The sequence below is a fragment of the Quercus lobata genome, chromosome 10 (assembly GCF_001633185.2).
Source record: "Quercus lobata isolate SW786 chromosome 10, ValleyOak3.0 Primary Assembly, whole genome shotgun sequence".
Classification (NCBI taxonomy): domain Eukaryota; kingdom Viridiplantae; phylum Streptophyta; class Magnoliopsida; order Fagales; family Fagaceae; genus Quercus; species Quercus lobata.
Window position 1 is genome coordinate 7,503,568 of NC_044913.1, and position 12,509 is coordinate 7,516,076.

The window sequence follows — 12,509 nt, forward strand, 5'->3', positions numbered from 1 at the left end:
ATAATAAATATTATGCTTAAAATTTTAGATATTACAAGTTTGAAATTTATATATATTTTAACAAACTTGGATTTAGATTAGGTGTTTTCAACCCAAATATGTCTTTTCCCGTCATGTAAGTGCACAAAAATAGATCGAAGTGGACCAAAATGAACCGAAGTGATTTGAATGGACTAAATTGGACCAAATGGACAGAATAGGACTGAATGGACCAAATAAGAAAAAATGGACCGAATAGAACTAAATAAGACTGAATGGACCTAAGTGGACCGAAGTGGACAGAATAGACCAAATAAAACCAAAGTGGACAAAATGGACCGAAGAGGATGAATATGGACTGAATGGCCCGAATAGGACTAAAGTGCATCAAAGGGGACAAAATGACTGAATAGGACCAATGTGGACCACATAGGGCCAATGTGGACTGAATATGTTTGAAAGGACCGAATAGAACTTTAGTGGACAGAATGGACTAAATAGGACCAAATTGGATCGAAGATGACAGAATGGACTGAATAGAACCAATGTGAACCGAATAAGGCTTTTGGATATTTATCATTTTTATTGCATTTTTAAGGTTCATATTTCTAATTTTTAATGTCTATTTTAGTATTTTATTTGTATTTCTTAACTCAAAAATAAAGAGTTAAGCCCAAATATAATAAAATTGCATACTGTTAAACCCAAAAATTAAGAAAAAAGAAAAGAAATTTTGAGCTAAACTTGAAAAGAAAACTTACAAAATGAATCAATTTAAGGTCCAATTAGACTAAAATGGACTGAAAGGGGACTGAAGTTTTCCGAGTGGAATGAATTGGACCGAAGTAGACCTAATTGAACCAAATAGAAATTGTTTAATTTTTAGGGAGAAAAAAATTATCTTCAAAAAAATTATCTTCAAAAAAATTATACATTATATTACAATACAAAATAATTATTTATTCTCATGCATCACATGGTTTTGTGACTAGTTTATATATAATAGTGGATGTGAACAATACAAAAGGTTAACCATTTTTTCAAATGTTTAAAAAGTTTACTTACAGAAGAACATGTGTACACTTCATGAAATATCCGGTTGGTTATTCTCACAATTTATTCAAACTAAATAATAAATAAATAAATCATACCATCCATATTTCATTACAATTCAACCATCCTAAAATCCATCAAGATTTTCCCAAAATGCGTAAATATTTATATGTTTATTATAACCCTCGGTCTTCCTAGTTAGAAGCTTGGTACTCTATCTAGCATTTGCGGATTCCTTTGCGTGAGATATCACAATCAACAAGCATGGAACATTAAATTGTTTTATAACACAATACTTTGAAAGAAGACCCATGGCCATGAGTAGAAACTTGAAAGGTTTAATTACATTTTTGGTACTCAACCTTAATGATATGTAATTTTTTTTCAAATATTTCATTTTATTCGTGTGCCAAAGAGGACCCTGCAGTCAGAGGAAACATTAAACTAATTAATGCACTAATACTGACTTGGATCGACAACACCCCTAACCAAACAGTCGATTAACTCACAAGATTTAGACAAAAAACGTGTGACTCTTCAAGAGGCGGTAATTAACACTAGTTCAATAGAAGGTAAATCACGCATCCTTTTATTCAGTTATGACTAGGGGCCAGGTTATTCCTGGCAGCAGAAACAAGCCACTGTAACTTGATGTAAGGTATAATTCTTGAAAGGTGAAACTATGGTCCATCAAGTTTATCTTATGTGTACAATTGGTCCTTCGAGTTTCAAGTAAACACAATTAGTTTCTTAAGTTTTAAAATAAGTTGTATTAATCTTTTAACTAATTGCCGTTGGTAGTATTACTTAGGTGGCTAATGGACAATGACTTGACATTTTTTTTTAATGATATGACATTCTTTAATTAAAAAATTACAAATAGTTAGCTTCCATGTTAGATCAAATCTAAAGCAAACTAACCCGGTTTAAATCAAATATATCTAAAATCACAACCCAGTTCCAAATAAAATCACATACGTTTGTTTTTGGATTCACATACGCACGATGGCGCAAGAGAGATTGGAATAGAAGTCTCTTGGATTGAAGTCATGCTGCATAAACCATATTTATAATTATTGATTCACATGTTTTGATTCAAACTTTCAGGTCTCAGGATGTCACTCAACCCTATGAGTACAAAGGTCAGATCTCCAAACCTATTGATGATAGCTCAAAGCTAAAAGTTGCAATAGTTGGATTTGGAAACTTCGGACAGTTCCTTGCGAGGACCATTGTACGCCAAGGGCACAGTTTTATTGTGCGTTTGTGAATCCAAGATCACAAACGTATGTGACTTTTTTTGGAACTAGATTGTGATTTTAGATTTGATTTAAATTGGGTCAGTTTGCTTTAGATTTGATTTGATATGGAAACTAATTTGTAATTTTTTAATTAAAAAATGTCAAGTTATTGTTCCGTTAGCACCTAAGTAACACCACTAAATAGTTAGTAAAAGGACTAATATTGCTCAGTCCTAAAACTTGAGAGAACAATTGTGCTCACTTGAAACTTAAGAGATCAATTGCGCACACAGGGTAAACTTGAGAGACTAATGTTGTAGTTTTGCTATTCTTAAAATAGTCCATGAGATGAATGAATTCATCTTCAAAAACCAGTTTCACAATAGGTGTTAAAAAGTCGAAAGGACAACTGAACATAACTTGCTTTAGATGCATTTTTTGCAATTAAGTGAAAGAAAATAAGGAAAGCAGTTATGACAAAGAATACCTGAACTACGAAGGAACCTAAAACTAATCTCTATAACATGCCAATAGTAATTCAAGTGAGATATATTAACATCAGCCACGTCCCTTGATGTTGACAAACCATTCGATATTAAAGTCTCGCTCTTCTTGTTCTTCATCATTACCCCCAGCAAGTCTAAACCAAAGATCAGATTTTGAAATTGCCAAGCATTATTTTACCAGTACAGTAGCTCAGTAACACTGCATTGATAATTAAATGTTTGACATTGTTGCCTTGAAAAATTAGCTGGTTATGTTTATGTGATACATCTAAACTCATCTTCCATGTTTAATAAAAATAACATGTATTTGTTGTCAGTTGCCATGTGACAAGCAATCTATTTGACACTAAACAATGTATGCAGTGTATCTCAACAATTGAATGAGCTAGTTAATGACGATCCAATTGCCCAATTTCCACTGACTGTCCTAGTAAGTAGTAACCCCCTGCCCCAGTACATGTTTAGAGAACCATCATCTAAATCAATTTAAAAGTTGACATCCTTCTCATTTCTATTCGGCTTTCTCTACCCCAATTCCAACATATTTCATGCTTGAAAACCCTAATATGCCAGAAGAAAAAGAAGGTTAGAAGAGTTGCTTCACACTGTTTTAATTTGGCCATATGTATTGGAAACGAATCAGCTCTCCTCCCGTCTACATATCATAGGAACAGCATCAACCCAAGCTCTCATGGCTCTTGTTTGGCCTTTCTTTTTCTTTTTTTTTCTTTATCTTTTTTCTTCTTTTTCTTGGTGAAAAGGAACTTTGATTAAAAGAAATTAAGAAATGTTTACTTTTTTTGTATTATGCTTGATTTGGCTAGCTAGAAACTTGGTTACTGAGTTTTCAAGTTCTCCCCCTTTTGCCTCCTTATCAGACTATGAGGAATAACAAATTTTGGGACTTTCATTGAGGTTGTGCACGTAAGAAGCGCTTATAATTTTGCTTTTGGAATAAGATCAATCTTAACTATGATGTTGTTTGGTATTTTTTACGCAACTCAGGTTTTAGATTTTTGCTTTTGTCAATACTTTACAGATATTTTGGCAATTAAATTATTGAGGCTGCTGTTAAATTTTACTAGATAATACCCAGCACTGTTAGATTTTACTAGGTAATATCCAGCACGATACGTGGGTATTTTGTAATTTCATTTGGAAATCATTTTTATATATATTTTTTAAAGTATTCATTTTTTTGTATATAGTATTTATGATATTTTCCCACACTATTGTGGAATTCTTTATGGTCCGTTTGGATTGAGGAGGAGAGAGGAGGGGTAGAACAGAGTAGAGTAGAATTGGCCTAAAATTAGTCTATTCGCAGCCAACTCTACTCTACTCCCCTCCACTTCCTCTTCCTCTCCCCTCAATCCAAACAGGCCTTTAAAGTTTCGTTCTCTTCATATTCCTGTAAGAGATTATACCATATTATAAATTTAATATTTAAAATAATATTTAGAAAAAAAAGAAGTAAACTTTATGTTTAAAATTGAACACTTCAACTATTAAAATAAAAGAAAATAATTTGTATAACATAAAGAAAACGTGATCAAACAAGAAAAATTAGCTATATACACTTCCATTTATTAAAATTTAATTGTCATTAAATGAGCCTTCATCTCCTTTAAAAACAAAAACAAAACAAAAACTAGAACAAAGAGAATGCTAAAATTTAAGAAAGTCTAAACTAAAATTAAGAGAATTGGTCTCGTATTACTAAATAAATTTAACACGTTCTTTAAATAGAGAAGTAGAGCACACTAATTAATTTACAATCGCATATCAAAATTGTAATATATAACAAATTAAATCATTTGAAACTAACCTTAACAAACTGCAACAACTATAATATTAGACCTCACAAAAACTAACTGCAACAACATTAGGGTATTTAGTAATAGTTATATGTCTAGTACTAAATACCCTAATGTTGTTGTCTTCACTAATTAATCTCTCCAGGAATAGGATCCCCTTACATTTAAATTAGATCCTTCTTGTCCCTTTAATTTTTACTAGATACTTAATTGGCATTTTGTGTTTTATATGTGTTTTTTAATACCATCGTATTTTTTGTTTGTCACATGTCTTATGTCTAGATAAATATTAAAGAAAATTGGAGAATGCATATGGGAGAAGATAGTACTTATAGAGTTATCAAATAAATTACATATGTTGTCACACGAGTCCCTCACATGAATGGGAACGTGAAAAAAATATATACATAAAACAATAAGAAAACTACATTAAAATAGATATAGAATTTTCCTTACATAGAGAAAGTTTACATGGGGATATTAGTTGGGCATGGAGGAACAGATATGTCGGTTATCCCTTCCAACATCAATACAACACTCTTCATGGAAGGACGAAGAAATGGTTCATCTTGAATGCACCATAGTCCCACCTTAACCATATTCTCCAAGGTTCTCTTATCTACTTCTTCACTACCCACAATCTTTTCTAATTCTCTAGCAACAAAGCACTTATATACCCAAGTAGAAAGAACAATTTCTTCTGGTATTGATGCATTAACATCCATGTTCCTTCTGCAACATACAATCTCTAAAAGTACCATTCCATAACTATAAACATCCGCCTTCACTGATATAGGGGTGTTCTTCTGCCACTCAGGTGCCAGATACCCTCTAGTTCCTCTGACCATTGTGAAGGTTCTTGTTTGATCTGGCATTAACAATTTTGCCAAGCCAAAGTCGGAGATTTTAGCAGTCCAAAAATCATCCATCAAAATGTTTGAGGGTTTTATATCACAATGAATAATAGGGGCCTTACACTCCTCATGTAGATAGAGAATCCCTCTTGCAACATCCAATGCTATTCTTACTCTTTCATCCCAGTTTGGACGCCTTACACCCTTAAAAAGAACATCGGCAAGGGAGCCATTGCTCATATATTCATAGACAAGAAGCCTCTTTGAGCCCTCAGCACAATAACCTATCAATTGAACCAAATTTTTGTGGTGGGTTCTTCCTATTGCTTGCATCTCCGCACGGAACTCCCTTTCACCTTCTTCCACCAATTTCTCTAGTCTCTTCACTGCAACAAGTTTTTTACCTTTGTATAAAGCCCCTTTGTATACTGTTCCGAAAGAACCTTTACCCAACTCATCTTTGAAGCCATTTGTTGCTCTTCTGAGCTCATCATATGAAAACAAATTTAAAGCAAGCCCCTTAGTCAGGCCCAGTATTTCACTCTCTTTCAGTCTTTTATACCTTAGAACTCGAATTTTGAACATGTAAACGCCAGAAATTCCAAGGCCAAGACAGGAGAACGCAGTAAAAGCTAAGATTAAAACAAGAATTTGCACTATAACCTTTTTGCTTTTGAACTCGATGACAGGAGGCTTCAATGGGATGGTTTCATTCCAGCTTCTTTTGCCCACCTTGAAGAAAGCTACGGTATCCGTGCTTGTATCCCTTCTAGCATATCTCAGTGGAAGCTTGTATCTCCAGCAATAATACGAATCAGTGAACAGTGCTGCATCACAATTGCAGTCTTCCAAGCAAGATTGGAGACATTCTTCCTTCGTTGAAATGCGTTCATTTAAATTTTTGAAATAAGGAATATCGTTCCACATCATATTCAGTTTGGTAGTGATTTTATATGATGCTACATGATCTTTGCCGTCTCCGCACCTGCCTACTTCTGCAAAGTTTCTCACGCAGCCGAGAGATTTATGAATCGCGTCAACAAAATCGGTTCCAGGAAGACAAGCACAGTACGGTTTGTCGTCATTGAGTGTGCAAAAGCTGTTGAAGCCACAGAAACCATTCACTTCGCAAATATCCTTGTCCTCCAATGCTGACCACTGAGTTTCTGATGCTTTTAGTTTGCCAGTAGTCTCGTCAAAGGCATGTGAATACAACCGGAATACTCCATCAACATCGAGAGTTGCACGATAACTGCTATTGCTTTCTAAGGAAGTAAAATTTTTAACACTTTCCATACTAGTGCTATTGATGATTTGTAGAAGCCCTGCATCATTGAGAACAAGGCGATTTCTATCTCCACCAGTTGAAGATTCCCAGTAAACTTCACTTGCATCGTCTACCGTGTTTGCCAGTTCTAGAACAAGGTTTCCATCATACTTCATCTTCAGACGATAGCGTCCAGTTGAGTGGTTGGTCTCCGATGCACTAGAGAACAATTGACCACCGCAGGGCAGAATCTGCCCTTTCAAAATAGTATCAGTTGGATATCTGAAAGTTTCCCAAATGATGGAATCATTTTTGTTGTAGAGAGCAAAATTGCCAGAATCAAACATGCAGGCAAAAGAAGCAGAGTCCGGCGTTGTACTGATGCTGATAGGCTTCTCCTTTCCTTGCTCATCAGTTTTCAAAAGAAGCTTACCAGTCTTCGTTAAATCCAATGTTGTTGCATTCGAGGTGACCGGAGGATCATCACGGTTTGCTGTCCACACAACTGTGATATTATTGTCTATACCCACCAACCAGATTCCAACCATAAAACCATTGCCTTCCGGATAGAATCCAAAGGCAAATTGACGAGAAGGGGAAAGCCATGACGAGGGGATAATTGTGGGATGAAGTGAAGAGCCCAGGCTTATAGGATGACTGCATGGCATATGTTGAGGTTGAGCTCCCCCACCACTACAAAAAAAAGGTTCTATGGCCACGTTTTTAAAACGCGGCCATATGTCAAAAAAACGTGGCTATAGCCTATAGCCGCGTTTTTTTAGGCCGCGCTTTCTAATGTGGCCTAAACCTGTGACTATAGGACTGACAGTCCTATGGCCACACTTTTTAACCGCGGCCTAAGGGTCTGGTCTTAGGCCGCGTTTTAAAAGCGGCCTAAGGTTGTGGTCTTGGGCCGCGTTTTAAACGCGGCCCAAGACTAGGACATATGGCCACGTTTTAAACGTGGCCATAGGTCCTCGTCTTGGGCTGCGTTTGAAAAGTGTGGCCATAGGACCTTTGTTGACAACTATAGGTGAAAGCTATAGCTGCGTTTAAAAACGCGGCTATAGCCCTTTTTTTTCCTTTTTTTCTTTTTCCTATCCCAAACGCCTTAAGGACCTCCACACCTGTTTTCTAGTACAGTCACCACAAACCAAGCCCTCATTAAACAGTTTTAATCTTGCATTAGTCTCACATTTACTATAAAAACTTTGAAAGTACATACATAGTAATATCTCTTGCAAAGATAAAATGCAAGAAAGAAGGGCAATGAAAGTACATACATAGTACTCACAGTGCACTTTAGATAAAATTTGTGGTGAGGACTATAAAATTTGACATGCCAAATTTCTTGATTAGTATCTAATCCATCCTACAAAGCGAGATAAAATATTTTCATTCAATAAATCACCATGGATGGTCTTTGAAAAAAATACGCAAACTTCAATATGTCTATGTTTAATCATGATCTCCTCCATCCTAGATTAAGTATCCCTAGTTTCATTTATTTAATTAAAATATAATTAGTCTATGAATTATGCCATTAGATTTCAGTTTCATCCTTAGGCTCTATGCTAGTCTTCCAAAATCAATATTTAAATATTTCTATTTATCTTGTGTTTTTTTTTTTTTTTTACCAGAATTTTGTGATTTAAGGACACATATATAGTAAATGTGTATCACATTAGCAACTACTGTTCTCATATAGGGCTAATAATGATTAAGGGTCCAAAATCATATATTTCCAAAAGGACATTGTTTTGGTGTAATAAACAGTACGAATTGGACAAAATGACTGCATTAGTCATCAAGAGACACACAGAATGAAAATACCCATATTAGTAAGTGCTCATTCCACTAGAGCTTCACTCACAAGGAATCCCAAAATAAAGTTATAATCAATATATTTTTTTTTTTTTTGATGAGTAAAAGTAAATTTACAGTTATTATCAGTAATTTAAGGCTACAGTTAATTGTTTACAGCAAAAAAACACCTTCAATTTTCCCTCAGGTGCAAGTTAACCATCTCAAGTACACCAAATGAAAATGACAGTAGATTCACCAATTATTGGAAATTTACAGTGTCAAAGGAACTAAAGACCATTTCAAATAATTGGCTTTTAAGCTGATTAATAGAAACTACACTAAACTCAAGTATAAGGAAAAGAAATTGACATGAAGATCCAATGAAGTGCTCAATCTTCTCATCTATTTTCTTTTCAAGTTCCACATCTCCACATTGCACCTATACAACAGGAAAGGTTGCATTAACAAGAAATGAAATTGAAGGCTTAAGCTTCAACCAATCCAATGAAAAGAACCATATAGAATAACACTAACAAAGACTTGATCTAATCAAAGAAAGAGAACAAATGTAAAAAATACCCATTACACGAACTGATGCGTTGCAGGTTGTGGTGGGAGGCGAAGGGTTGCCGGAAGCGTCGCCAGATGGTGCGAACTGAAGCATCACGAACGTTCTTCCAGATGAAGCGTCGCGATCGGCGCCAACGGCGACGTTTTAATCGTCACCATCGGTGCGCCGTCGCCATCGACGTCGATCGCCAACGGCGGCGCTCAAGCGTCGCGATCGACGTCGATCGCCAACGGCGACGCTCAAGCGTCGCGATCGACGCTGATCGCGACGCTTGAGCGTCGCCGTTAGCGATCGACGCCGAGCGTTGGCGATCGGCGCCGATCGCGACGCTTCAGCGCTGGCGACCAGCCGATCGCGACGCTTCAGCGTCGCGATCGGTGTGGGTTGCGCTGGCGATCGGTGTGGGTTGGAGTCTCGGCGTCGCCGTTGAGCTTCATCGGCGACGGCTGAGCTCAGCGGCGACGGTGCTTGTGGTCTGTGTTTTTTTTTTTTTTTTTTGACCGAAATGGCTCTGGGTTGAAATGTTTTGTGGCTTTGGGGTTGAAATGTTTTGTGGCTTTGGGTTTTTTTTGGTGTGCTATTACTATTGAATGGAGGTCCTTAGGCCGCGTTTTTAGCTCAAAAAACGCGGCCTAAGAATCATTCTATGGCCCCATTTTTAAAATGCGGCCACAGTTAAGTAAAAGAAAAAAAAATTTGCCAAAAAATAAAGCATAGAGGTCCTTAGGCCGCGTTTTTAGCTCAAAAAAATGCGGCCTAATAACCTGTCTATGGCCCCGCTTAAAAAACGCGGCCTAAGAACCTGTCTAGAGCCACATTTTTAAAATGCGGCCACAGTTAAGGAAAAGAAAAAAAATTTTTGCCAAAAAATAAAATACGGAGGTCCTTAGGCCGCGTTTTTAGCTCAAAAAAACGCGGCCTAAGAACCCATCTATGGCCCCGCTTCAAAAACGCGGCCTAAGAACCCGTCTAGAGCCACGTTTTTAAAGTGCGGCCATACTTAAGGAAAAGAAAAAAAAATTTTGCCACAAAATAAAGTACGGAGGTCCTTAGGCCGCGTTTTTAGCTCAAAAAAATGCGGCCTAAGAACCCATCTATGGCCCCGCTTCAAAAATGCGGCCTAAGAACCCGTCTAGAGCCACGTTTTTAAAGTGCGGCCATACTTAAGGAAAAGAAAAAAAAATTTTGCCACAAAATAAAGTACGGAGGTCCTTAGGCCACGTTTTTAGCTCAAAAAAACGCGGCCTAAGAACCCATCTATGGCCCCGCTTCAAAAACGCGGCCTAAGAGCCTGTCTATGGCCCCGTTTTTATGAAACGCGGCTTCAGTCTATCTTGGGCCGCGTTTTTTATAGCCACGGCTAAAGGATATAGAGAGCAGAAAGAAAACAGTATATGTGGAAGCCATGAGAGAGGGATAACAAACGACCATGACAACAAGCTTCCTACATCCACTAAGGATTGTAAGTTATGGCAGCTAGCTGGCAATTGCTAGCGCTTTTGTGTTTATTACACACAATTCTGAACAATGTTAACACGATTATTTGTAAGATTGCATTTTATTGGCTGTGAAATAAATTTATCGTTAGATGCAATTTTTTTAATTATATCTTCCATGTATAATTTTTCAAGTTTTTGTAGTTCTTTCTCAAAAAAAAAAGTTTTTGTATTCTTAAATTATTATTAAAAATATGTTTATGAATAAATAATAATTAAAATTTAATTTGAATGAAATCTAATATAAATATTAGGTGTAAATACACTTTTAGTCCCTACATTTTGGGTTTATTTCTATTTTTGTCCTTATTTTTTTATTTTACTGCTTTTAGTCCTTAAAATGAAAAACGCGTACTATTTTAGTCTCTACTGTCATTTTACTAATGGAAATTGCTGATGTGATAAATGGAGTGTACTATTGACACAATATATTGACGTGACCATTAAAATAATATTAAAAAAATTATTTGATATTTAAAATATGCCGCTTTAGTTTAGTCCTTAAAATGATAAATACGTACCATTTTAATCCCTACTGTCATTCCATTAATGAAAATTGATGATGTGACAAATAAAGTACACTATTAACACAATAAATACTGACGTGATCATTAAAATAATATTAAAAAATTATTTGATATTTAAAATATGCCACTACAGCATTTTAATTTAAAATTTTAAAAACAAAAAATTTCTAATTTTTTTTTTCATTATTTTTTCGGAAGAACATGTAGATTTTTCTGTGTTCTTCCCCAGAAAATGATTGATTGTTCTTCCCTCAAGAATATGGTTGCCCAAAAAATTAGAAACTCAAGATTTTATTTTATTTTCTTGCATTTTCTGGGCATTAAAACAGGCAAAAACACATACAAAACCATGATCAAACTCAGCAATTCTAACACAATAAACTAACAAATTTCAAACAACGGTCAGACCAAAAACAAAAAATCAAAAACACCAAAACCCAAAGTTGATTCTCATCAATAAAATACACCAAAACACAAGCCAATCCTTATCAGTTTTAGATCTGGTTAGATCAAACCACGGTGACCCACCCAGCCACCATCGATTTGGGTTTAAAGAGAGAAAGAGGATGAGATTTCAGCCAACCATGGGTTTCGGCCATGAGTTTTGGGTCTTCAACCATGGGTTTTCGGCCATGAGAGAAGAGACAGAGAGCTCGGGATCTTCCACCAGAGATCGCCGCCGCAATCGGAATCTTCCACCACGATGCTGGATAAATGGGTTGGAGTGGAATACTGGGACTTGTTTCTTGTTAGCCTTGATAATGGGGTTTCTTGCCTTTTCTTTTTCTTTCGTGGATGAGGCAAAGAGTAGGAGAAAATTTGGTGTTATGGGTTTTGTGCATTGAAGGGATTTGATGTTTTTGGGTAGGCTCTCTTTTTGCATTGAAAGACTTTATTTTTATTTTTATTTTTATTTTTATTTTTGGGGGACATTTATTGTTTTTTGTTTTTTTTTTTTGGCTGAGACGTCTTTTATTGTTTTCAATTAAAATTAAAATTTGAGAACTTGATATTTGGAGAAGAACTCTCATGAAGATTGAAGAATATGACCAAAAAAATAATGAAAAGAATATGACTAAAATGGAATGCGTTTTTCATTTTAAAGACTAAAAAAAGGTAAAATGAAAAAGTAGGGACTAAAATAGAAATAGACCCAAAATGTAGGGACTAAAAGTGCATTTACCCAATGTACTTTTAGTCCTTACATTTTGGTCTTTTTCCATTTTGGTCTCTACATTTTAATTTTACTACTTTTAGCCCCTAAACCAATTAACGCGTGTTATTTTCGTCCTTTCCGTTGGTCAACCGATGGAAATATCTGAGGTGGTTGATAGAGGAATTAAAATATTATAAAAAATGCCACATCACCCATGACACATCAGCATATAAATT

The 12,509-nt window shown here is 35.7% G+C and overlaps 1 protein-coding gene across 1 annotated transcript; it reads right to left on the reverse strand.

Annotated features, from left to right (window-relative positions):
- Window positions 1-4,989: 4,989 nt before the first annotated feature.
- LOC115965314 (G-type lectin S-receptor-like serine/threonine-protein kinase LECRK2) lies at window positions 4,990-7,402 on the reverse strand. The gene has a single exon (XM_031084505.1). The coding sequence runs from the start codon at window positions 7,383-7,385 to the stop codon at window positions 5,064-5,066; it is 2,322 nt and encodes a 773-aa protein (XP_030940365.1). The 5' UTR covers window positions 7,386-7,402; the 3' UTR covers window positions 4,990-5,063.
- Between the last annotated feature and the right edge of the window lie 5,107 nt (window positions 7,403-12,509).

Bases quoted from the DNA above. Each gene is read 5' to 3' on its own strand.
- LOC115965314 (XM_031084505.1), bottom strand. From the start codon at position 7,385: ATGCCATGCAGTCATCCTATAAGCCTGGGCTCTTCACTTCATCCCACA.